General features: G+C 42.2%; 2 protein-coding genes across 7 annotated transcripts in view; one reads left to right on the top strand and one right to left on the bottom strand.

Moving 5' to 3' along the window:
• The window catches only part of Bivm (basic, immunoglobulin-like variable motif containing), a 33,595-nt gene extending 24,382 nt beyond the window's left edge, over positions 1-9,213 (bottom strand). The window contains exons 1-3 of one of the 6 annotated variants that reach the window (XM_031367376.1): positions 8,846-9,213; positions 7,914-8,016; positions 478-1,067 (exon numbers count right to left, since the gene is read on the bottom strand). In XM_031367376.1, coding sequence (XP_031223236.1) covers positions 478-952 — 475 coding nt within the window. In that variant the 5' untranslated portion in view covers positions 953-1,067; positions 7,914-8,016; positions 8,846-9,213. Of the gene's footprint in view, positions 1-477; positions 1,068-2,553; positions 2,595-7,913; positions 8,017-8,500; positions 8,520-8,845 lie in introns of those variants that run through there. The other 5 variants (XM_031367381.1, XM_031367377.1, XM_031367378.1 and 2 more) reach the window with 5 other exon arrangements.
• Positions 9,214-9,403: 190 nt separating this feature from the next.
• On the top strand, positions 9,404-23,338 carry Poglut2 (protein O-glucosyltransferase 2). Its single transcript, XM_031367382.1, has 10 exons — positions 9,404-9,926; positions 11,026-11,231; positions 14,127-14,332; positions 14,700-14,777; positions 16,285-16,457; positions 16,578-16,815; positions 18,546-18,755; positions 19,598-19,687; positions 22,015-22,122; positions 23,122-23,338. The coding sequence occupies exons 1-10, from the start codon at positions 9,745-9,747 to the stop codon at positions 23,137-23,139; spliced, it is 1,509 nt and encodes a 502-aa protein (XP_031223242.1). The 5' UTR covers positions 9,404-9,744; the 3' UTR covers positions 23,140-23,338.
• The last annotated feature ends 4,090 nt before the right edge of the window (positions 23,339-27,428 follow it).

The following is a 27,428-nucleotide window of genomic DNA, read 5'->3' as shown; positions in this document are numbered from 1 at the left end:
AAGAGAGCTAAGTAATTGTAGCTTTAAATAAAATCAAATTTGATCAATATAGATATTCTTTTTGCATTCAATTTTTTTTCAAAATGAAAATGTCTTAATATCTCCTGAATTAGAAAATATGGTCACACCTCTGCAAAACCACAAAATGACAGCAATATTCTAGCTATGTCAGTACCCTTTTCAGAGCTACCGTGTTCTTATCTTTAATTCTTAGGTTTCATTCTTTCTGATTCTCAAAGCTCCTCAAATGCACACATGATATTAGAAGTTTCCATGGGCAACAGTCAGGGACTATGTCTATGGTTACTTAAAAAAGAAACAAAACAAAACAAAAACAAAAACAAAAACTGCAGTGACAGATAAGATGGCAGTGATGCTCGTGGCTCAGCAACAGAAAACATTTCATTGGAAGACTTAGCAGTAGATAGCATTTGTTTCTGATTGTTCTCACTTGTAAACTTCATAGCTCCTTCTTACCTGATTTATGTTTCAAATCTGTAGTCACCCCATCAAATTCAGATTTATCAATTTCCCATGCAAGAGGTAGCTTGCCCATGCTAGCGGATAAGTTTTCCAAGTTATTTTCTTCATTATAGATTATTTCTGATGTACTAGTTGGGATTCCAATATATCTTGTACTATTTCCAGCAGAAAGAGAGGTGTTATCAGGGAGGCAAGCAGAGCGGGCTAGGCTAGGAGTTTTGTAGACTGATGTTGCCTGGTTGAGGAAGGCATAATCTGAGCAGATGGCATAAACTTTCTCTCGAGTATGAGTCACTGGACAACTCGACGGATAATGCCCATCTCCTCTGGGGCCTACAGGTGCTCCTGAGGCACTTGTGTAGAAAGATGGCACAGCACCTTGGAGACTCTCTTCTGGTGACTTGTCCTCAGATCTGGGCTCACCATGTCCAGAATCAGTGGCTTTTCCAGCTTCAGTGGCGTTAGGCATGAGAGCAAATGCAGATGTCTATTCCTAGGAAGAAGCCGCAACCCTCTCTTTTAAAAACAGCTTTGGCAAATATTCACAGCATTCTATAAAAGCTTGAGAGTTGACAAATGGGATCCTAAGAAAAGACAGAGAAGAAAGACTGATTGGATATCCAGCAGGCATGATGAATGGCAATAAATGATAAGGAGTATGATTCATATACCTGCACTCAATGCATATTGATTTATCTTACATTAAAGATTAGCTTGAAGATAGAGGATATGGCTTAGTTGTCTTAGTGTGTGCCACACAAATATGAGGATCTGTGCTGGATCTCTAGCTCCCACATTAACAAACAGATAAATAAGAAGCTGTGTAAACCATAATGCCAGCTCTAGGTAAGGAAAGGCAGGAACACACACACACACATATGAACACATACACACCACACACACACATGAACACACACACACACTAGACACACACATGAACACACACACACACCACACACACATGAACACATATACACACCACACACACACATGAACACATACACACACCACACACACACATGAACACACACACATGAACACATACACACACCACACACACACATGAACACATACACACACCACACACACACATGAACACACACACACACCACACACACATGAACACATACACACACCACACACACACATGAACACATACACACAAAAGTTAGTTTAAAACAAAATATAAATAACCTAGTTAAAAGGGGGAAGTCACATCTGTAAAGATACTACAGAGATGAACAAAAAGTGCATGAAAAGAAGTTCATCATCATTAGTTGCTATGGAAACACAAATCAAAATCACAATGATTTGCCAACTCATACCCACCAAGATGTCTATAATAAGAAGACATAGGCAACAATGACCATTAGGAAATGTGTGGATTGGGAGGCAGAGGCAGGCGGATTTCTGAGTTCAAGGCCAGCCTGGTCTACAGAGTGAGTTCCAGGACAGCCAGGGCTACACAGAGAAACCCTGTCTTGAAAAACCAAGAAAAAGAAAAAAGAAAATATGTGGAAACTCAGATCCTTCATAAGCTGCTATCAGAGATACAAAATGATCTAGGGATACCGAACAGTTTTCATACATTTCAACACTTCCCATGTAGTATGGAACGGCAAAAAAGTGAAAACAACCCAAAGCCTAGCAACTGACTTATGGGTAAAAGTGCCACATGCATTTGGTAAAATACTACTTTGCAATTAAAAAAACTACTGATCATGATACAACATGAATGGACTTTGGAAACAGGCCAATCACAAACAGATCCCTTAACCGTGCAGGATCTCCAGGAGAGACAAGTCAACAAAGCACAATACACCTTAGCAGTTGCCTTGGGATGAAAGGTTCAACATGGTGAGCTTGCTCTTTAAAATAATGAAAATATTCCATAACTAACACAGGAATGTAGTAAAGGCCCAAATTAGGTAATAGCCAAAAAAGCCATCAAAATGTACACTGTAATGAGTGATTTATAGCATGCGTCTTCGTTAGGGTTTTACTGCTGTGAACAGACACCATAACAAAGGAAACTGTTAAAAAGATGACATTTAATTGAGGCTGGCTTACCGGTTCAGAGGTTCAATCCATTATGATCAAGGCAGGAGCATGGCAGCATCCATGCAGGCATGGTACAGGAGGAGCTGAGAGTTCTATACCTTCAGCCGAAAGCTGCTAGGAGAAGACTTCCTTCCAGGCAGCTAGGACTATGGTATTAGAGCATACACCCACAGTGACACACCTAACAAGGCCACACCTCCTAATAGTGCCACTCCCTGGGCTAGGCATACTCAAACCACTACATTCTGCTCCATGGCCCCATAGGCTTGTTCAAACATATGAGTCTAAAGGGCCATACCTAAACAAGTACACTTACTCCAACTTCCCAAATCCCCATAATCTATAGCAGTCTCAACAACATTAAAAGTTCAAAGGTCAAAGTCACTTCTGAGATTCATCCAATCACTTAATTGTAATTCCCCAAAGCAAGGCAGGACACCAGCTGGGCAAACCCCAAACTCTGCGTCTCCATGTCTATGTCAAAGCTGTCTTCGTATCTCTACTCCCTTTTCATCTTTACTGACTGTGACAAAGTTTTTTCTCCTGGGCTGGTTCCACTCCCTGTTAGCAGCTTTCCTTGGCAGGTATCTCACAGCTCTAGAATCTCGAACATCTTAGGGTATCCAAGGCCACTTCGACATTACAGCTTCTCTTTCTAATGTCTGGGATCCACACATGATCTTCTGGACTTCTACAAAGAGCTTGGGTCATATCTCCAGCTCTGCCCTCTGTAGTATTCTAGGCTCTAGTTGACCCCACTCCACTGCTGCTGCTGTTCTAGGTAAGCATCCTATGGTACTGGCATCTCCAATATCCCAGGGTCTTCCACTGCAACCAGGCTTCACCAATAGCCTCTCAAGGCCTCTACATGGTGCTAATCCTCAACTTCTTTGCATGACCCCTTCAGTCGTGGGCCATCTACTCCAACTAATGCTGCACCTTCACCAATGGCTTTCCATGGCCTCTCACAGCAGTCTCAGCTGCTCTCTATGACTCCTTCATGCCTTCAAAGCCAGTACAACTTAGTGGTTCTTGTACATTACCAAGTCCCACTGCAGTACAAGGTATAACTTTGGTTATATCTGGAACATAGCTTCTTTGTGCTCTCAGAAAACACCAGACTACGCCTCAGTGATACTGGTCTCTTTTTAATCACCACTAATTTCTTAGCTCCAGCTAACCAGCATCAATGGTCCCAGCAGTCCTTTCTATTCTAGATTCTAAAGCTAGTGGTCAAGCTGCCAAGTTCTGCTACATGCTGGGATTGGAACATCCCCCCCCCAACCCTACCCCCATATTCTATTACCAGGTTTCTGTTTTCCAACTCCTTCACTTCATAAGCTTGGCTATCCTGGAACTTGTTCTGTAGACTGACTTTGAACTCAGAGATCTACATGGCTCTGTCTCCTGGAATTAAAAGTGTATGCCATCATGCCTGCATTTAAGATTTTCTTCACCAGCTGGGTGGTGGTGGCACACGACTTTGATCCCAGCACTTGGGAGGCAGAGGTAGGCAGATTTCTGAATTCAAAGCTAGCCTGATCTATAGAGTTCCAGGACAGCCAGGGCTACACAGAGAAACCCTATCTCAAAAAAAACAAAAACAAGATTTTCTTCACCTAAAATCTGCTCTGTCCTAGGTTAGCCTTAATCTCAGAGATCTGCTGGCCTTGCCTCCTAGGATTAAAGGCTTGTATACCACCATGACTCAACCTAAATTTAGCTGGGTGGGATCTTGCCCCAAGGTCGCCATCCCCTTAATTCAATTTAATATCCATGAACACAGGATTCAGCTCCATTTCACTTCCCCTTTAGTACTTAAACTATATATTTTATGTTTTTCCTTTTTCAGATTGCTTCTTTTCATTAAAACACTCTTTATACGAGAGACCTTTAGTAACCACACAACAGAATTTATATCTGGATATCTGAGACTTCCTTTAACAAAGGAATTCATCTAAATCTCTTCGCCTTAGCCCCAGGTAGACTCTTCAGACAAGGGCAAAAAGCAGCCACATTCTTCACCAAAATATCACAAAAACAGTCTCTTGGCTACATATTAAAATTTTTCTCTGGCACCTCTAGAGCCAGGCTTCCACAGTTCAAATCACCCTTCCCAACATCTTCCATATTCCTACTAGGATGGCCCATTGAGTCCTGCTTAAAGCATTCCACGCCCACAGTGACACACACCTACTCCAACAAGGCCACATCTCCAAATAGCGCCACTCCCTGGACTAGGCATACTCAAACCACCACAGCATTGTGAATTAAGTCTAAATAATATTGCCTAAAGTACTATACTGACCAGAAGATTAAAAAAAAAAAAATGTATGTAGAGGTAAAACATATATCATGATAATGCTTATGTTCAACAAATAAAATTTACAATTTCAAGTTACTATAGCTAACTTCTGACAAGTCTCAGGGAAAACTAGGCTTCAAGTCTGACCTCTGAGGAAGAAAATAGTAAAGTTGAGTAGCCAAAGAGGCCATTCAGGGAAGTTAAAGCCCTACAAAGGCTTGCAAGTCCTTGGTAAGGCACAACCAAATACAATCACAGGAAACCAAATACAGGGCAAATACAGGGCAAGGTTTACCTTTCCAGGCTCCAGAGACCACACAGAGCTTGAGAGACTAAACCCATCCACGGGGGTCATTTTGACTTTTAATTATTAATCTATCTCCTCATTTGCTTAAACATCAGAAATGAAAATAATCACAGATTAGGATTTGTTTACTAACCATTATAAAAGTATTGAATCGCACAAGCCTAGGTGTGAGTCTCTAGCAAACAGATGTGGTGATAAACAGGGGAGTCTCCAGCGCCTTCCAGATGGAAGGGGTAAAAGCGCTTTCCCCATTAACAGAATCCTCGGAGAAACACTCCTAGGAAGGGACTCCCATCTGGACATCTCCTTACGAGATGTACCTTCTCACAACTTCCGTGTTGGCTTTGTTATCGTCCTCAGTTAACGGTGGCTCACAGGATGCAAGTACATCATCACCAAAGGTGGCCTCTGCAGTGCTTTCCTTTAGAACACTGTTTGGTCAAAAGGTCTTAGTGTGTCTACAGATAGTGCCTGAGTTTCTCCTTTTTCCTCATTCTGTGGTGTGACGGTGACAGTGGAAGAAGACTCAGAGGGATGGACAGGGCATGAGGTTTGCAGACCACACTGCTTTACCCTGAGCACTGGGTTTCTCCAATTCTCCATTACCCACTTCCTGTTTGTGATGCCCATGTTCTTCTTTAAAAGCTGTGTGGTAGAGGGGTATAATGTGTCTGTGCTTGTGGTGTGGAAGGATGGGAAACAACAGATGGTTCTGCTGGGGCAGTGGGAAAGCTTGATTCAGTACACCCTAGGCATCCCAGGCCCTCCCTTTTGTAGATCACAACCTGACATTAACCTCACCTTGCCACCACTGCCTTTCTCACCTTGAATACAATTTTGACTATGGTACTAGTACAATGTATTATAGTTTGATGATTTTATGCTCATTTGGAATATACTGAAAGAAAAAAAAGTATGGTCAAAATAGAATTTGGTAGCCTGTTTCTGTAATCTCAAGACTCAAGATGCAGAAACAAGGGGGCTGCTGTAAGATCTACTCTAGACTAAACTGCATAGCTACTTCTGATCCAGCCAGTAGTACACACTAGGCAAGACCCTAGCTCAAATAACCAAAGCTAAACAAATAAAATCACCAAGGGAAACAGCTTCATTTGTGAATGAAAAATATGATGGAAATTGCTAGAAGATGAAGCTCTTAAGAGTAAAACACTTGATTAATAAAACATACAACCATCTGGTTTTGCATTGTTTGCTTTAAGCAATGGTCACTGAATAAAAATAATCTCTTTGTTCTCATTTTATCTTAAAAAAAAGCAAACTTGCCATCTACCTGAAGATATATTTTACACAGTTGTTGCTGAAAATGAAGGTATCAACATTTCCTCATTTGAACCACTGTTTTATGTGACTATCTCTGAAAATATATATATTTATAGGTTTGATAACACAAGTATATTGTAGAAAAATTATGAAATATCAGAAGATAGCCACAGAAAATGAAAACGAATGACCCAGAACCCATGCTGGTGTTTTACTTATTTGCATATCATAACTGATCTACATCTCCACCCATTGCACTCAAGCTCTGAAGGGCTTCTGCTACGGTATCCTCAGAACTTCACTCAGACCCTGCTTTCTTAAAATGAAGAAAAGCCACAATTGCTGGAAACAAGACCATTACAGACATAGTACAGATCCTAGTAAGATGCAATGGTCGCCTCAGGAAAACCTGAGTTATGAAGAGCTGACTTATTACCCATCACTGTATCTGCAGCTATCTGGGATTTATATCTGCTTTTATCTTTACACTTATAACTTCATGCCACCCACCCTTTGAGCTATTCTTTCTAGTCTGAGCCCTACATAGACATCAAATAGTAAAGTCTTCTACACATATATGCTCGTAGAAATTTCCTGCCTGAGGCCCTCAGCTACTGAAGCAAACATCATCTCCTTACCCTACATAACTTCTTCTGTCCTTCCACATTACTCTTTGGTCTTCTGAATGTTGTCTTCCTGTAGCCCCTTACTAATTACTCTTTCTCATTCATCTTTTAACATTACACTCAAATGTCACTTTCGGAAGAACTTTTCTTTGCTGTTCTAACTAGGTCAGGTTCCCTCTCCATACTGAGGGACTTTTCTTTCTAGAATGTGATTAAACGTGTGTGTGTGTGTGTGTGTGTGTGTGTGTGTACTAATGGCTGACTCCTGAAAGTCTAATTTTCCTGGCAATTGTATCTCCAGGCCTAGTCTTTGTAGAAGCCAGGTCTAACAAACATTTTTAGGTGCCTTCAATGCACCAGGCACTATTGAAATTGTTCTCCCTCATTTTGATTAAACATGTTAAGACTTGGTAATGAGAATAACTGCAGGAATACCACTCAATTCCTCAGTTTATTCACAGTATCTCATAAGCAATATGAACCCCAAGCTTCTAGGACAGCACTAGAGGCGTGACTTGTGAAATTCTTTGGAATGAACAGTTCTGTCAAATATACATACTGTTTACAAAGTCGATATCGATCACCTGAGTTACATTCTTTTCAGTTTATGTGCCTTTCGTGTCTACATACTGAAGTGTCACATTCAGTAGAGAACTAGACATCTTATAAAAAAAATCAGTAAGCCTTCCACATATCACAAATAGTATAATCAATATTCTGTACAGAAAGCAACTGAGACACCAAAAAGTGTTTTGCTGAGGACTGATGAGAACCGCTAAGACAGAAGCCGGGTCCCCCTTTTCTATCAGTGCCCTTGCCTAGACCATCAGACCAGACCTGGGAGGCCTACCTGTGAGTATGAGATTCATGCAGAACATGGTGCCCTCTTGGAGTTCAGTCTCTGAGGAGCCAGGAGACTTCCCACTGCCCCCTCTTTGAGGCTCCGAAGCCACCTGAAGGTGACAAAGGTGCAGGTGGAGGAGAACCGGGAGAGCAGGGGCGTCGCAAGTGCAACTGCTGCAGCAGCGCTACTGTGCCGGGTTTCCACTACCGTTCTGCGGTGGACAGCCCAGAGACAGGCGTCCCTAGTCCCCACTGGCCAAAACCAGACCTAAAGCCTCCTAACCTCCTCCCGGCCTGCTCCCTCACTCCCAGCCGGAAGAAAAGGTTCGCCAGGAGGGGGAGCGCGTAGGCCTGTAGGGGGCCACTTCCTACGCGCTAGGGACTGGAGAGGCTGGTGGCACGCAGGCAGTGACAGCCGGAGAGCTGGGAGGGGAGGCCGCGATGAATGAGTTGATATCACCAATAATGACAATAGCGGGAAAAAAAAAGAATCCCCTTGCCTTGACTCACAACCAGGCCGACTTTAGCTCACCGAGCCACGGGGGCCGGGGGGTGGGGGTGGGGGTGGAGGGTTACGTTTTCCACGCCCCTTACCCCGTGGAGGGAGGACAAAGCCTGCTACTCCTCTTGACCTCACTGGCCCAGAAGCGAGGGTGCAAAGAGAGAGGATGGTCACTGCTGGCCGGGTGCCTGGGATCCGCTAGCGCAGCCTGGAGACCCGCTCCTGATGAGAGTACAGGGATACCCCACGGAGGCACCCCCAAGCCGAGCTTTGTTCCAGTGATTTCTATCCCTTACTCCTCTCCTTAGAGACTCAGCTCGACCCAGATCCTTCCAGGGGCGCGGCGGGAGTGGGGGTGGGGGTGGGGGCAGGGGTAGGGGTTGTCCTGCAACGAAGCAGTGACGGCGCTAAGGGAGAGGCGGAGCGCACCGCTGTACCTGGGCTCGGCCCTCCGCTGGGGAACTCCTCTGTTCCTGTTGGGTCCCCGAACTCTGGTGCTAGAAGGCAACCCCAGATCTTCATCCTCAGGTCTCCTACCCAGAATCTTTCGTCCCATTGAGCGCACAATAGCACCAGGACCTAGACACCGAGTGATTGGGTATCATTGATAACACCTGGCTCCCTTTCAGCGTTTAATAGATACCTGCCATTTGCGGTGGGCAAAATATAAGTTGGAAATCTTAGCTGTGACTCCAGACATGCCAGTTGTGCAACTGTAGTATTTAAGGGTTGCCAGAAAGCCGTGCTCCAAAGTTGAAAAAGAATTAGAAAGGGAGGAAGGAGGGGGGAGGGTGCAGCAGGGAGGGTGGGAGGAAGGAAGGAAGGAAAGGGAAGAAAGTAGTTGGGGCTGGACTCCTGGCAGGATTTCCGCTAGTCCTTATGGTGGACTACATATCCCAGGAAGCTGAGGGCCCAGGACGCGTTTTTCACTCTGACCCGCTCATCCACTAGCAGAAGACCTTATTAAGACTGGTCACAGCGCAGGCCAATCCTTCTCCTCTTACCTTAGCTAGAACTTGCGACGGATTCGTTCCCAAAGTGATGCTCTAGTGGCAAGAGTAACACCAGTTTGTCATTGTCCGCAGAAAGAGGAGCCTGCGGTCCTTACCAGGTTCAGCAGAACGAGTGGCATCCTTCTCCTGAACATGCCACCACTCGGGCTGTGACATTCTTGGGCACAGCGTAGTTCCACGCGCGGACCCCGCACGTCAAGCGACACTTTAGGGACTTTGACTGCTGCTAGGACTGACCACCGTACTCCTACCTACCCAGGCTAGCTCCGTCCACTTAGCACGTTTGCATTTATTCGCGGATCTTCCAAGACTCGGTCTTGTAAATGTTCAGCATTTCGCTGCTTTCCTGCCTTTTTCTGGGGACTGTGCCAGCACTTACCCAGACGGGCGGAGAGAGGAGGCTCAGCCCAGAGAAGAGCGAAATATGGGGACCCGGGCTAAAAGCACACGTGGTCCTTCCTGCCCGCTATTTCTACATTCGGGCGGTGGATACCTCAGGGGAACCGTAAGTGGAGAAAAGACTCCTCAACTATTTGAGATCGCGGTTTAAAATAACTGGAGGGGGTTTTGTTCCTGTTGTTTATTTATTTTGGTTTTGTCCTTCATCTTTATATGCCCAGACAAGCCATTTACATTCCAGAATTTTTGAGTGCTGTCTACATCTAGTTATAATAGGTTTTCCCTTCCAAATCAACTTTTCTCTGTGACTTTAGAAATAATTGTGAAGTATGTGTAGTGTAAATAATATTGCTATAATGACAGCTCTCTTCTTGGCTATTTAGATTGGAATCGAGGCTAAACAAATCTCTGTTGTTTTAAATGCTTTCCCACAAGCTGTTTTAAGAAAAATAGTACAACTGGGAAAACTAAACACGAAAAACTAAATGCATCCCAAGTGCAGGAATATTCAGTCCAAAACACTTGTATTGCTAACGTGATGACCAATTATTTTGATTTTCCCCATAACTCAACATAATTTAGAGTACTGGCATATGTGTTAGACTTTTATTAGTAGTAATATTTTAATTGCATGACATGGGTGAGGGTATGTACTCACACCCAAGTGCTGGAGGAAGCCAGAAGAGGGCACTGGATCTCCTTGAGCTGAAACTGCAGATAGTTGTGAGCCTTAAGGACAATGGGTACTAGGAACTGAACTAAGTCTTTTACATAACTGTAAATGCTCTTAGCCATTCAGCTATCTCCCTAGCCCTACAAATACTGAATTTTATTTGAGCCATTAAGAACAGTTTTTCAAATAAGGTCATCCTTAAAGTAAACATTTTACAAATGACAAATTGCCAGATGTGTTGACCATGAATTAATAGTACACTGATAGGAATATTGCTCTGTCTTGTATGCCAAATAGATTGCTAGTCTTAAATGCTATCTCCTGGCAACTGTCTAATGAAAGTATTTTATGTTATTATTATCTTCTTTTTTATCTTTGTTCCATCATATTGGTACTGGTACTAAAAACCTAAGAGAGAAGCAAGCAACAATATCAGATATAACAGAATGCCCAGCCTTTACAGATTAAAGAGAACAAATAGTGTGCATCTGCTCTTCAAATAACCCTCCTATCTCATTGTTTTCCATACCAGGTTTACATCTTCTCCAGGTGAAAAGGTGTTCCAGGTGAAAATCTCAGCACCTGATGAGCAGTTCACTAGAGTTGGTGTCCAAGTTTTAGATCGAAAGGATGGGTCCTTCATAGTAAGGTATAGAATGTATGCAAGCTACAGAAATCTGAAGATAGAAGTTAAACACCATGGGCAACACGTTGCCAAGTCTCCTTATGTTTTAAGAGGTATTTTGAAACAAAATTTTATGATAGAATTTGTATACAAAAAATGCATGTCATTCCATCAGTAAGAATTCTATCAAAAAAACTTAACATATTTTTCTCACTAAATGAAAAAACTAGATATTTTCATTTTTTATTTATTTATTTATTTATTTTAAGATTTTTATTGTTATTTATTTTATGTGTCTGAGTCCACTGTAGCTGTACAGATGGCCATGAGCCATCGTGTGTGGCTGCTGTTGATCTCAGAACCTCTGCTGGCCCCCACTTGCTCCGGAGTAATTTACTGCAGCTGTCCTCAGACGCACCAGAAGAGCAAGTCCGATCTCATTAAGGGTGGTTGTGAGCCACCGTGTGGTTGCTGGGATCCAAAGTCAGACCTTCGGAAGAGCAGTCAGTGCACTTACCCACTGAGCCATCTCGCCAGCCCCACTAGATGTTTTTCAATTAGGCTGCTTGGCAAAAGAGAGAGATTGAATATTTACATGGTGATTATAATTCACTAAAGACCAAGAAACATTACTAGAAAAGTTGCTCCTCGAGCCACGTCTGTGAGAATGATCAAGTTAAAAAGCTAGAGAGATGGCTCAGCCTTGAAAAGCACATGCTGCTCTTGCAAAGGACCATAGTTTGGATCCAGCCCCCATGTCAGGAGGCTCAGAGCCACCTGGAACTCCAGCTTCAGGGGAGAGCACATCTGTATTACACAGGCACCTACATTCATGTGCGCATTAGCATATGCATATGCACATAATGTGTAATAATAAATGTTTAGCCATTAGAGAGGTTTTTAATTCATAGTTTACAACCAGGTTTTATAAACCTTTTGGAACTCAGCTTACAGTAAGATATAACATATATATATATATATATATATATATGTGTGTGTGTGTGTCTGTTAAGATATAACATATATATATGTGTGTGTGTGTACAAAATGATAATTGTGATGTGTATATGCACATATGAAATTGAAACAAAGACTCAAAAAAACATACTTAATCATTACTACCATCTGTTACACTACTTCAGACTTTTTATTTATTTTGTGTGTATGTTTGTATAAATCTTAGGTGGATTTCTGCATTCGAGGCCAGCCTGGTCTACAGAGTGAGTTCCAGGATAGCCAGGGCTATACAGAGAAACCCTGACTCAAAAAAACAAAAAACAACAACAACAACAAAAAAGAATTTACATTGCTGAAGCGATGGCTCAGTGATTAAGAATACTGGCTGCTTTTCCAAAGGGCCTGGGTTTGGTTCCCAACACCCATATTGCAGTTCAAGACTGACTCTAACTCCTGTCTGAATAATCAAGTTAAATATGTCGTCATAGATAATTCTTGAAGGGATGATCTAATTAAATTCCTTATACTCACTAAGCTTGCCAGGTGTGGTGGCACCTGCCTTTAATCTCAGTGCTCTCAGGAGGCTGAGAAGCAATTTACCTGTACAAGTTTGAGGCCAGCCTAGTCTGTGTTGTAAGTTCCAGGCCAACCAGATGGCTTGAAGCAGAAAAGGGATTAACTGTGGCTTTGGTTGTCGTCATGCCACTATTACAAAGACATTCTCTGCTGTTTTCTCCCATAGGGATAAGACGAGAACTTTGTGGTAAAAAGACCACATTTTCCCCTTTCTATGGAGAGATAGGAAAGTTATGGATTCCTTTTAACTGTATAAATTCTTTTCCATTCCACTGGGACTCCTTGGTATAGTCCCGCCTACAAAGTATTAAAATGTCTGTAAATCCCATTGTCATCTATTGACTGGATCAGGTTGGAATCTGAGGATATCAGAAAGGAATGACACAGCTCCAGTTCCAATTCTTATGTTATGCTAGCATTATTTTTATAAATGTATAAATAATTAATTTTGATATTAATGAGATTTTATAGGATTACCTTTGCTTCTTTATATTTCTTTCTCTAAAAAAAAAAAAAGAAAGGAAGGAAGGAAGGAACAAAAACAAGGTTGGAGTCCTTCATTTTTTTCTGTTTTACTGGCAGTGGTTTTTCTATTCAGAAAAGTGCTCTATATTTTTAAGCCTAGCTTTTAATAGCTGAGCCATTTCTTCAGCCAATAGATACCCATAGAAGTTGTTTTTATAATAAACCAGTAAAATAGTAATTCATATCATTTTATCCTTCAAGACATATATAGATGCCACAATTTTTTGCCACTATTTTGTTATTCTTTAGAAGCAAAAAAGTTTATTTATAAATACATGTGTGTTCCTATAATGAGGGTATGTTCACACATGTGCAGGTAGGGTATGTTCACACATGTGCAGGTAGGGTATGTTCACACATGTGCAGGTAGGGTATGTTCACACATGTGCAGGTAGGGTATGTTCACACATGTGCAGGTAGGGTATGTTCACACATGTGCAGGTAGGGTATGTTCACACATGTGCAGGTAGGGTATGTTCACACATGTGCAGGTAGGGTATGTTCACACATGTGCAGGTAGGGTATATTCACACATGTGCAGGTAGGGTATGTTCACACATGTGCAGGTAGGTATCACTGAGGCTATCGGGTCCATTATGCCTGAAGTTATCGGTCATTACAGATCCTGCAAACACAGCTCCAGTCCTCTGCCAGAGCAACAAGTACTCTTAACTGCTAAGCCGTATCTCCAGTCCCAGGATGATTATGTGACATATAATGACAAATGAATTATATCTACACAGAGCATGTATACCACCATTGACTTGATTTGTACCTGTAAAAAGTGGGCCAGAATAGAAAAATATAGGAAGAAGAGATGTGACAACTTGACCAGACAGAAAGTTGATAATTCGTGGACCATTTCTTTATTATGACTCAGTTGTTACGGGAAATGCTCACCCCTGTGTTATGCTCTCTGTCTGTCTCTCTGTCTGTCTGTCTGTCAATAGGACCAGTTTACCATGAGAACTGTGACTGTCCTTTGGAAGACAGTGCAACCTGGCTACGCGAGATGAACTGTTCAGAAACCATCACTCAGATTCAGAAAGATCTGGCGCATTTCCCTACTGTTGATCCTGAAAAGATTGCAGCAGAAATCCCAAAACGATTTGGACAGAGGCAAAGCCTGTGCCACTATACCTTAAAGGACAATAAGGTACAATGTGATTGAGGTTTGCTTGTTTTCTGGACTCTGTAGTGTCTCGACCTTTTCATTACATCTGGCTACTTTTGTTAAACATCATTCTATGTACATATTTTTTTAAAAGATTTATTATTATAAATAAGTACACTGTAGCTGTTTTCAGACACACCAGAAGAGGGTGTCAGATCTCATGACGGATGGCTGTGAGCCACCATGTGGTTGCTAGGATTTGAACTCAGGACCTCTGGAAGAGCAGTCAAGTGCTCTTACCCGCTGAGCCATCTCACCAGTCCCTATGTACATATTTTGACAAGCCTTTTTTTAGCCGAATCTGCCAGTCCCTTTCCACACATGTACTAAATGTCAAATTCTCTTCTAGGTTTATATCAAGACTCATGGTGAGCATGTTGGCTTTAGGATTTTCATGGATGCAATACTACTTTCATTGACTAGAAAGGTTAGTATATCTTCTCTGCATTATGATAGCAATGTCAATCTGGGTTTTATAACTTAACGTCTTCAAAACATTAGCATCAATATAAAGTGTTCTTCTATTCTGGTGCCTTCTATATTGCTATCCTAAAGTTTATTTTTTTTCCTAATATATGTATTAGATATTAAGGGCGGCGATATATAGTACCTTAAAAAAGCAGAGGATGGTTCTGGAGGCCACTAAAAATCAAAATGTTGAGTCAGACTCCTGAGATTTCAGCAACACTCCTCCCTGCCTCCTTCTGGCTGCTTGTGGTCCTGTATTCATGGTGCTCCATTGCTCACAGTTCGGTCAGTCTAATGAGAGGTAGAGACCTCTCGTCATATGGCCGGCTGCCCTCAAGAATCTGAGTCTCTGGGTCTCCTCCTGTCACTTTCCCTTTCCTCTCCCAAAGATGCTAATCGTATTGGATGGACAACCCCATCCCACATACTTGTGTGGCCTCATCTTAACTAATTACACCAGCAATGACTAGTTTCTGAATAAGGTAACTCTAAGACATTGGGATTTTGGACTTAGGCATAAATATCTTCTGGGGGAATAAGTCAGTCTATAATGATGGCACACATGGAAAGGAAATGCCTCTGCCTCATTAACAAGAACCCAGGGCTAAAGCCCTAAGTGCTGTATTTCCCAGAAACACTCCCTCCCTCCTTCTTTCCACCCTCTTCTCCACCATTTCTATGTTCTCATTAGATTCTTGGAAATATTAGAACAATAGAAATCACCTTTGCCTGTTTCTTAGTTTTGTAGTAAGTCCAATGGCCAACTTAGACACCACAGAAAGCAAATTGAAGATACTTATTATGAATGTCATATTCTTCTTTTTTTTTTTATATTGTAGGTATTTTTTTTTTTTAAAGATTTATTTATTTATTATATGTAAGTACACTGTAGCTGTCTTCAGACGCACCAGATGAGGGCGTCAGATCTCATTATGGGTGGTTGTGAGCCACCATGTGGTTGCTGGGATTTGAACTCATGACCTTCCGAAGAGCAGTCGGTGCTCTTCCCCACTGAGCCATCTCACCAGCCCTGAATGTCATATTCTGAAAGGTTTCTGGCCATTTGACCTGAAGTGATTGTCATTGTCTAAAATTGTAAAGATTGTCCTTTTTTTGTGCAATGACTAATTTTGTTACATTACCATACTGAATGATGGGTTTCATTGTGTCCTCTTCATATATATGTCATATATAATATCTGCTTATACTCATACACAGATCCCCTTTTTTCATATTTTGAGGCAGCATATTGCCCACAGTGGATCTTAACTATGTGGCCCAAGCTAGCCTTATTTAGCCCATTTAGCACACCAGCATCCAACTTATGATCATCCTGCCTGAGCCCCACATATGCTAGGATTACAGATAAGCACCATCATACTTAGTTCCAAATGCTAATTTTAACTGATATATGATTGTGTGCAATGCAAAAACTATGAATAAACCCTTGTTATCCCCACCTCTAGGTGAGGATGCCAGATGTGGAATTTTTTGTTAATTTGGGAGACTGGCCTTTGGAAAAAAGGAAATCCAACTCCAACATTCAGCCGATCTTTTCCTGGTGTGGCTCCACAGAATCCAGGGATATTGTGATGCCTACGTACGACCTGACTGACTCTGTTCTAGAAACCATGGGCCGGTGAGAGATGATCAGGGTTGACCCCGAGCCTTGGTTTGCTCTCTTTGGTGAGTTCTTTTCCATCTGCTTTCATGAATTGATAGTTTTGGAGGAAGACATGTTCTGTTTTCTGTCTTCCAGAGTAAGTCTGGATATGATGTCAGTGCAAGCTAACACAGGGCCTCCCTGGGAAAGTAAGAATTCCACAGCTGTCTGGAGGGGCCGGGACAGCCGCAAAGAGAGACTAGAGCTGGTAAAGCTTAGCAGAAAACATCCAGAGCTCATCGATGCTGCTTTCACGAATTTCTTCTTCTTTAAACATGATGAAAGCCTGTATGGGCCCATTGTGAAACACATTTCGTTTTTTGATTTCTTCAAGGTATGACATCATCTACAGACATACCTTTCTGCTTTCCAACTTATGCACTTTGGGGAAAGGAAACTAAAGTCTATAAATCACAGAGAATGGGAAGGTGCCACAAAACACCATAAGCACTGAGGTTTGATTTGGCCTGAATCTGGATTCACCACACAGCACTGATATTGAATAGGCATTATGGGAATTCAGAGACTAGGAAAAGCTTTATTTTTTTTCCAGCTAACCCTTAGGATGAATGTGTGTTTGCTCAAATCCTATTTTTATAAGTGTGTATAATCATAGAAATACTTCTCGCCTAAATCATAGCGTCATAACAAGATACAAAACAGGTGTCTCCTCTCATTCTGCTGAAGGATGACTTGAAACACATCCAAATGCTCTGCCTGGGCATTCTGGGCATGACCGATGGTTTTCTGCACCTTGCATGTAGATTCCTCATGTTTTTCCATGGAGTGGTCCTCTTTCTCACAACTTTTCAAGCAGTGCCGCCCCACTCTCCCACCCCCAGTGATGTTTCTGATGTTCTTTGTCTCAACAAAAAAGTTGGAGAAAATAGGAAATTAGTGAGCTCCTTTGCTCTGTGGATACAGATGTGTATACTGAAAATTTTTGGGTTTTTTTGTTTGTTTGTTTGTTTTGGTTTGTTTTTTTTTTTTTTTTTTTTCTAGACAGGGTTTCTCTGTGTAGCCCTGGCTGTCCTGAAACTCACTCTGTAGACCAGGCTGGCCCCAAACTCAGAAATCCGCCTGCCTCTGCCTCCCAAGTGCTGGGATTAAAGGCATGTACCACCACTGCCTGGCTGAAATATTTTTTAAGTGTAACAAAAGCCATGATTAGCCATTCCTTCTCAGAAGGGATGTATGTGTGCTCATAGGTACGTGTGCATGTGCGAGCTGTGTGTATTAAGATCAGAAGAATGCTCATAGGTACATGTGCATGTGCGAGCCATGTGTATTAAGATCAGAAGAGTCTTGGGTGTCATTCTTCAGGAGCATACACCTTGACTTTTGATACAGAGTCTCTCACTTGACCCTGAGGGTGTCAGTTAAGCTAGACTCACTGGCCTTCAGGCTCCAGGGACCCATCTATCTCCCCTTCCCCAGCACTGGAATTACAAGCACATGCGATCACATCTAGCTTTTGTGAAAAGGTTCTGGGCATCCAAACTCAGGTCCTTGTGTTTTCATGGCAAGAAGTTTACTGCCTGAGCCATCTCCTAGCCCCAGGGGCAGTATTTCATCACTTGGCTTCTCCTTGCATGCTGAATTTTGTACATTTAGAGTTACTGATATCCATAGTATTATTCATAGATGTTCTTACTCCAAAGCTTATCAATTCCCTTAACAAATATGCATAGCCATGTCATATTTTAAAAATACTGTTGACATGGCACACAATGTGCTGCCAGGAGCTGCACATGTAAATCAACAAAGCAGCAGAGGACTTAGAAGCTATAACTCCACCTTCCTTTATGTTATAGCCTTAGGACATCCATATTAGTAATTTGCTAGCTGCTTCAGTATTAGATATATAGCTGTGTTTGGGGAGTTTGGGGTCATATCAAATGAACCTTTAGCTAGGGCAACAAAGTGTATAATAAGAGAACTTATTAAATTTTAACGAAGAGGAAAAAGTCAGTCTGAGAATGGCAAAATGGTTCATAGGAGGAGGAAGAAAAATGAGTAGAAATGGGAATTTAGTAAAGGCTCTTATCTGTTCCTATTTTACAGCACAAGTATCAGATAAATATTGATGGCACTGTGGCAGCATACCGATTACCCTATCTACTGGTAGGTGATAGTGTAGTTCTGAAGCAGGACTCCATCTACTATGAACATTTTTACAATGAGCTGCAGCCCTGGAAACATTACATTCCAGTCAAAAGTAACCTAAGTGACCTGCTGGAAAAGCTCAAGTGGGCAAAAGACCATGATGCAGAGGTAAGTTCAGTTTTCAAGAAGGCTTTCTCCCACTGGTAGCCCTGTATTCCAGTATTGGAAACATGCCTGGACCCTGGGATGTTCAGATACACCTTTTACCTGTACATGGGATGCTATCTGACCAAGAGTGGCATGTACTTCCCCTCAAGGTGAACATAACATTTTAGATTGGCTGACCACTCGGCTAAACTCTGGCCTTGTTTGTGTTTTCTCTTTCAGTAAGGTTGGTCGTGGGCATAAGCAGTGCCTATCTTGCAATAGATGTCAGTAACTACTATAGAGTAAAATGGCAGGGCGGTGGTGGCGCACTCCTTTAATCCCAGCAGTTGGGAGGCAGAGGCAGGCAGATTTCTGAGTTCAAGGCCAGCCTGGTCTACAGAGTGAGTTCCAGGATAGCCAGAGCTATAGAGACAGATAACCCTGTCTCAAAAAAACAAACAACAAACAAACAAAAAAAAACAGAATAAAATGAGGAAATTATTAATACAAGTAAGGTTGAACTAAATGCATGCTGAAAACTGAATAGAGAGCATGCAAGGCTTTTTATACTTTGTGTTCTTGATAAGTTGTTGTTACTTTGCTTGGATCTAACTGTCTGTTCCAAGGGTGGCTTATCTCTAAGACATCCCACACGACAACTTGTACTTTCAAATCTTACAAACTTCTCTGAGCTGAACAAACAAACTCTATGAAATGTGCCTTTTGTCACATAAGGCTACTCCCAAGGACATGTTTTCTGGGTCATCTCACTTTGTAGTCGTAAGGTCTGCATATGTCTGCAAGACAAAAAAAAAAAAAAGTTCCATGAAATGGTGCTTTGTCTGGTTTTTAAATTCTTATAGGCAAAGAAGATAGCAAAAGCAGGACAAGAATTTGCAAGAAATAATCTAATGGGTGATGATATATTCTGTTATTACTTCAAACTGTTCCAGGTTAGTATTTTCACACACGTGGATACTCCTCATATTGCTTGGCACTGGACATGTTGTAGGTAAACAATATTTTACATAAAATATTCTAAAAGTATATTAGTATAAGGACATATATGTACCACTTTGATAGAAATTAGATACAGATACTAAGTAATAAGTATTTGGGGCTTGGGAATGTAGCTTACTGTAGAGTCCATATCTATTGGGTTCAGTTCTGAGCACTGTAAGGAAAAAAAAAAAGTTGAAAACTTCAAGTGAAAACTGTTGATATTAGGCCCGCATTTGGAGGCTGGAGTTGTAGGTATGGAAAGCAAGTCCTAAGCTGAGTAGACAAAGTCCCATGTCCTACCAGGCTGAGAGTTCAAGGGACCTATAGTCATACTTCCCTCAGACACGCCCAGGATGATCTAAGCTGGGAGCTAAGCAGGATCAGACCTGTTTAATACTTGGCAGTAATGGGATACCATAGGCAGTCAATAAAAGTATGAAAAAAGTTTTAATTAAACAAAGTACAGGGGTGGAGAGATGGCTCAGCGGTTAAGAGCACTCACTGCTCTTCCGAAGGTCCTGAGTTCAAATCCCAGCAACCACATGGTGGCTCACAACCATCCATAAGAAGATCGGATGTCCTCTTCTGGTGTGTCTAAAGACAGCTACAGTGTACTTATATATAATAATAAATAAATCTTTTTCTAAAAAGAGTACAAAGTATAGTCATCCTTTTTGTCCCAAATAACTCATTCCTTTTTTTGAAACTTATTTTCATGGACCAAGAATTTATACATTGTAATCCCAACATTGATTTAAAAGGCTCATCTTTTAAAAAGAATGTATAAGTAAACAAGATTTTTTGCTAACCCTAATTCTCGTCTCAGACTTACAGATATTGAATACCGTATCTTGGGCTCTGCTACAAAGCAAAGTTGAGCTGTCTTTGATTTGTATTGGTTTCCTTTTATTATCTTTTAGAAGGTGGTAAAGGGATACAGAGAGTGAGCTATGTAAAAATGAATGAACTAGACTAGGGGGATTAGTGTCTGAACATCTAAATATCCACTGGATTGTGTCATTTACTTAGCTGATGTGTAGCATCCATACCTACACAGTGCCTGTTGCAGAATAAGAATATAATCAAGGGCCAGGCAGTGGAGACGCACGCCTTTAATCTCAGCAATTGGGAGGCAGAGGCAGGCAGATGTCTGTTCAAGGCCAGTCTGGTCTACAAAGTGAGTTCCAGGACAGCCAGGGCTATACAGAGAAACCCGAAAACAAAAGAGAGACAGACAGACAGACAGACAGACAGACAGACAGACAGACAGACAGACAGAGAAAGAAAAAAAAAAGAATATAATCAAGAGGGGTAATGACTCAGAGTTGTGCAGCCTTAGTGGGGAAGGAGGATTTTGTGCAATATTATTTACACTTAAAACAGAGGTAGCCATGAGGAAATATTTAGTCATATAAACTTGCTCAAAGCACACACAGTTCTTACAAGGAACCTAATTTTAGTCCCTATGATCCATGGCAAGCAGCTCACAATTGCCTGCAGCTATAGCTTCAGGGCCTCTGATACCTTTGGCCTCTCTTGGTATTCATACTCATGCACATACCCATACTCAGATACATAATTTAAAAAAAAAAGAAAACACAATGTTTTTTAAATGTAAATATGCTAGATGTAGTGGGAGACACTTCTAATCCTATCACTCAGGATGTAAAGACAAAAGGATTACTGCAGGTTTGATCCCAGTGTGATCTACATATCACTAGGCCAACTGTAGTTACAGCCTGTCTCAAAAAATACAAAACAAGATATGGCTAAGCAGATAGCTCAGTGGATAAAGTGCTTGCTTTACAAGTATAAAGAGACTAGTTAGGATACCTAGCACCCTGTGAAGATCCATCCATTTGTGGCAAAACTTATCTGTAATCCCAGCACTGGGAAGCAGAGACAAGAAAATTCCCCTGGGGTTGGTAGGCAGCCAATCTAGTCAGTCAGTGGGCTCCAGGTTCACTGAGAGAGACCCTGACTCTCAAAATCATGTGGCTCAGCAAGGTATATGAAGTCTGACTCTGGTCTTCACACCCCATTCTATACATTACACACACACATGAGTAGACTAATAAGGGGTATATCAGGAATTGGTAGCCAGTATTCACAGCACAAATGGCATTGAGCATTTAAAATGGATATGGAGGACGATGTGGGTTACTGATAGATACATATGCATTAAATGAATACTTTCCTTACAATTTCCAGCTTATTTCATTTGGTGAGTATATTTTAAAAGCTGCTTAAGAAATGCTTTTGTATTGCTATTTAACAGGGCTATGCAAATTTACAAGTGAGTGAGCCTCAAATTCGAGAGGGTATGAAGAGGGTAGAGCCACAGTCTGAGGATGACCTCTTCCCTTGCACATGCCATAGGAGAAAGGTAACAAGACTCACTTTCTGGCTCTCCTGGTGTGGCAGAACCAGCTCCTTTGATAGATCACTGTCTGTGAAGTATGAAGGAATTCTGAAAGCTAGTTAAAATGTTGGTAGCTTCTGAGCTTGGTGGGACTTTGTATACCTTGACAGTTTGTAAGTAGGAATTTTGGTTGTTTATCAGTTTGTCTTACTTTTTTTTTTTTTGAGAAATAATTTACCACTAACTCATTAGTCCCAAAAGGGTACACTATCTATGCTAATCCCTTTCTATGCTGTAAGACCCATGAAGTCACAAGAGCCAATAATGAAATGGAATAAATATCACATTTGTTTTGGCTCTTCATAATATGGGGCAGTTCCATTTTCCTCATATCTCTTAATGATTTAGAGAGAGTGGGTACCAAATCAGTGTCTTCCACTAAGAATCAGAAGTTTAAGGGAGAGTAGCAAATCTTGTTCTCCATCTGCTCCATCCCTTTGCACATACCATCCATAACACCGGGTTCTGCTCCGTCCCTTCGCACATACCATCCATAACACCTGGTTCTGCTCCATCCCTTCGCACATACCATCCATAACACAAGGTTCTGCTCCGTCCCTTCGCACATACCATCCATAACACAAGGTTCTGCTCCGTCCCTTCGCACATACCATCCATAACACCGGGTTGTGGTCCATCCCTTCGCACATACCATCCATAACACTGGGTTCTGCTCCGTCCCTTCGCACATACCATCCATAACACAAGGTTCTGGTCCATCCCTTCACACATACCATCCATAACACAAGGTTCTGGTCCATCCCTTCACACATACCATCCATAACACAAGGTTCTGGTCCTCCAGAAATAGTCCTGAGCATTTAGAACACCTAGAAGAAACTTGGATTTTTTTTTTCCCCCACCTCCTCTCATCTTTAGGAAAAAATAATTATCTGGTATGATCATTCTCAATTCCTAAGATTTTTTTTTGGTGGCTCTTAACATTTTTCTTCTTAATTACAGGCCAAAGATGAACTCTGATAAGCAAGATACCTTCTGTTCAAATGATGGTGCTGTGAAGACAGTTTACTGTAAAGATTATTTTTTAAGTATGTTTCACAGACAGTGTAAAATTTACATGTGCCCATTCACTCGCAGTATTTCCTCTTATGCAGTGTTCCCATGACTGTCTTTTACATCACATTTTAAAATTTTTATAATAAAACTGCCTTTATTTTAAGGGTCTGTTTTGTTACAGTTATTATCTATGAGTAGAAACAGGAGAGTCTGGGTCCTTGATTTGGCCAAGTGCTCTGATTCAAACAGACCTCCAAAAACAAGACAAAACCCAGCCGATTGTGGTGGTTCATGCCTACAATTCCGGCACTTCAGAGGTTAAGACAAGAAGATTCTGTGAGTTCAAGGCCAGTCTGAGCTACTTAGTAAGTTGGAAGACAGTAAGACTGTTTTAAAATGCAAATGACTCTGTCTCCTTTAAGCTGTTTTCCTTTTGGAATAGCCATTCACTGAGTCTTAGCCAAACCTCATTCTAATAAAACTTGTAGCCGGGTGGTGGTGGCGGCGCATGCCTATAATCCCAGCGCTTGGGAGGCAGAGGCAGGCAGATTTCTGAGTTCGAGGCCAGCCTGGTTTACAGCGTGAGTTTCAGGACAGCCAGGGCTACACAGAGAAACCTTGTCTCGAAAAAACAAACAAAACAAAACAAAACAAAACAAAAAACCATGCAAGAGTTGCCTTTATCTGGCCTCTGCCTCTGTTGTTAGTCAAATCTATTACCAATTATTATGAGTCCTATCACTGCCCACACCCTGGCATTTATTTTTCCCTTCATCTGGAAGCCAGGATCTACTCTTCGTTGTCTAGCTCATTTCAGGAGTGTAACACTTCTGATCCTTTATGTTATATAGCCAGCACACTTTGTAGTAGTTGCCTGTAGACGCTCCCTTTCACCTCAGGCCTTAAGCATCTTGATTCCAAAGATGATTCTTTTCTGGGGTCTAACAGGCTTCCCTGAATATGGAAGGGACAACAAACTTTAAATGGGTCAATAAATGACAGTTACCTTGAGAATGCAATTAAAGAATTAGCTGGGGGCCAGGCATGCTAGTACATGCCTTTAGTCCCGTCACTCAAGTTTCTCCAACTAGATAAGCCACACATACAACAGTCAACCTATTTTACTCCAAGTTCACTGATTTTAATGTTAATCTCATTGAAAAATACCCTGACTGAAACATCCAAAATGTTTAACCTTGTGTTGGGGATAGCCCAACCAAGTTAACCATTACTAATGGGAATTCATACAATAAATATTGAACATATAATATGCATTCAGTTATAGTACTAAGCTCCAAAGATAGAGCAGGGAATAGTTGTTGTCTTTTCTGGAAAAAGCATGAAAACTTGGAATCGAGAAAATAAATATGGGTTGTGGCTGAAATGGCATCACAGGCATGGGTGCCTACTTATCGATAATCTAAATAGGCAAGTCAGAGATTGACTGTTGCTATAACTTATGATAAACCATTGTTAAAATATTAAAAACTTCTAATACTAATTTATAAAAGCTTATGAATAAAAAGAGCTTTAAATAGCCTTTTTTTCCCCAGATATGTACTGGAACTGTTCATATTTTCTTTTTCTGTTTTTGTTGCATTCATTTACAGTGAGTTGTACTAATAACATTTTAATTTTGAAACAATGTAAAAGGCCATGCATAATTATGTATTATGTATTTGGTCGTGGCTGAATTGTTATAGTTATTGATTTAGACATTCACTTTTTTTTTTTTGCATGTTTTACTTCTTCAGAATTTTATACAGTGTGGCCATTTAATAATTTATGTTGTATTTTGCTTTTTCTTTCTTTTTTTTTTTTGACATGGTCTTACTAGGTAATCATGGTTGGCCTGGAACTCTATGTAGATCAGGCTTGCTTCAAACACAGAGTTCTACGTGCCTCTGCCTTCTGAGTGCTGGGATTACTGGAGTGGACCACCGTACCAGGCCTTGACTTAAAACAGTTTAAACTACAACCCACAGGCCAAATCTGGCCCACCACCCATGTTTGCACAACCTTAAAACTAAGAATAATTTTAGCATTTTAAGTGATTGAAATCATCAAAAACAATTATAGCCCAGTACACGTAGAACTCAAATTTTGGTTCGTAAGTAAGGTTTTATATTAGTTTCCTATTCCTATCCTATTCCTATAACTATCACATACTTAGTTTGTAACAATACAAATGTGTTGTTACAATCCTAGAAGTCACAATCTGAAATCAGGGAATCTGGGGAAGAAAAAGGGTGGAGAAGGGGAAGAAGGAAGACAGGTTAACAGACAATCAGGAAGTGTTAATTTAAAGTGTTAAGACTGTAACTTGAGAAAGCACTTGTGATAAATGGCTTTCCCCTAATTGTTTCTTAGTATGTACTGTGTCAGAAAAGAGGGCAGGAACCAAGTGCATAAGGGGGATTTAATTCATTCAGCAAACATTTGCCAGGAGTTATCCTAATCAGGAGAATCAGTCAAATATACACACACACTCACCCACACACTCATTAAGAAAAAAAAAAGGGACATGTAAATGAAGTCCTACATAAAAGCTGCAATCTGAGGAACTGGAAGAGTCAAACCTTTTCAATAGGGCTTGCTTGGTAGGTTTGGGGTTTAGTAGCAAAGCCCCTGAAAGAACAGAAGGAAATTCTGATTATTTGGCTCTAAAAAGGGAGGTTCGAAGAGTCTTTGGATGGGCCTGAGTGGAGGGGCCCTATATACCCTCGGGGCCATCCAAATGAAGCGATGGGCACAAGGATGCTAGCACCCCACCCTTCAGATGACCGGTAGACAAAGCAGGCAATGATAATGTGGGAGGCTTAATCTAGCCTGGCACAGGTGAGAAGCATCCAACCTTTAGACACTGTTTTGACTTGACATAGCCATCTACAAAGCTCACAGGGAATCACAAGGTCAAGTCGCAAAAACAAAAACAACAACAACAAAAAAAAACTTTAGGTGAGTGGATAGATAATATAGATAAATGGGTGGATAGATAGATTGATAGATAGATGATAGATAGATAGAAACCAGATGAGAGAGAGATAATGTTTTAAGTGCTAGATTTTGTTTGGGGCCGCATGCATAGTCGACCTGTGCCCATTAAGGCACTGAATTGTACGAGCAGGAAATGCAAGAGGATAAAGAATCCAAGGCGGGATGTGAGGAAGGGGCCGTCAGGGTTGACTCCACGTCTTCTGATGGGCCGATCGGACCGGAAGAGGCCAAAGGCAGCGATGAGAAACTCTTTCCCGCGCGCTTGGCTGGCTGGACTAGCGAGCGTCCAGACGCCGGCTTCAGGATCACACCCACCCGGCGCCCGAGGAAGGCGGGGCCGAGCTAAAGCCGGCCGAAAACTCTCCTTCCCGGCGAGCCTCGCGGCGCGCCTCACGAACCCCCGGGCGAAGCCTGCGTGCGCCGGCGCAGTAGCAGGACGCGCTGACGGGGGCGGCGAGGCGGTCGCTTCGAGCGTGTTAGTGCGCTCCCAGAAGAGAGTGAGGGCGGTTGGGCGCTGCCGGTCACCCGTGCGTTCGCTGGTAAGCGCGGCGGCGGGAAGCGGGGGCCGCGGGACCGAGCGGGACCGGCAGCTCCTCGGCGGCTGGTGGGCTCCGCCCGGGGCCGCCGGCGGGGGAAGCCCCTCTGCCGTCCCGCAGCAGCCCACGGTCCGTTTGACCGGGGAGGGTGGACGCTGGTTTAGTGCGATGGGCAGGTGGAGCCGGGCCGCGGCCACTCTCCGGAGCTAAGCCTCCTTCCTCCCAGGCGACTGCCGGGCCCGGGACGCGCGCGTTCGTTGAGCGAATAAACGACGGTTCGCGTCGACCTCTGACCTCGGGTTTGGGTTTTTTGTTTCTTGTTTTTTGTTTTCTTTTTTTGATGGTTGGGTTGGTCGACCCCCGGCAGTCCTAAGAACTCAAAATTTTGTTCGCGCGGTGACAGCCTAGGTCGTGCTGCCGGACGTAACAGACAATGAGTAAATGTTTAATTTTTTTTTTTTTTTTAAACTGTAAGTCTGCTGGCCGCGGCGTTTGGGGACCGTAGTGGAAGCTACGACCCCAAAAATACTACCTTGCGAGTATGAGTTAGCCCACCCCCATACTGTACGCTTGATGGTCCAGGACGTTTGAACCCCGTACCGAATCAGCTGTATTTGTTTTGGGTCATCAAGTCGTCACCTTGATTCTACCGGGTTGGTGCCGTGTTCTCCCTCTGCTGTGGGAGAAGACGTTGAGGCTGAGCCAGGCTTCAGTCCTCTC

The sequence above is a fragment of the Mastomys coucha genome, unplaced genomic scaffold, assembly GCF_008632895.1.
Source record: "Mastomys coucha isolate ucsf_1 unplaced genomic scaffold, UCSF_Mcou_1 pScaffold14, whole genome shotgun sequence".
NCBI classification, from domain to species: Eukaryota; Metazoa; Chordata; class Mammalia; order Rodentia; family Muridae; genus Mastomys; species Mastomys coucha.
This window is presented reverse-complemented; position numbering and strand designations above follow the sequence as displayed.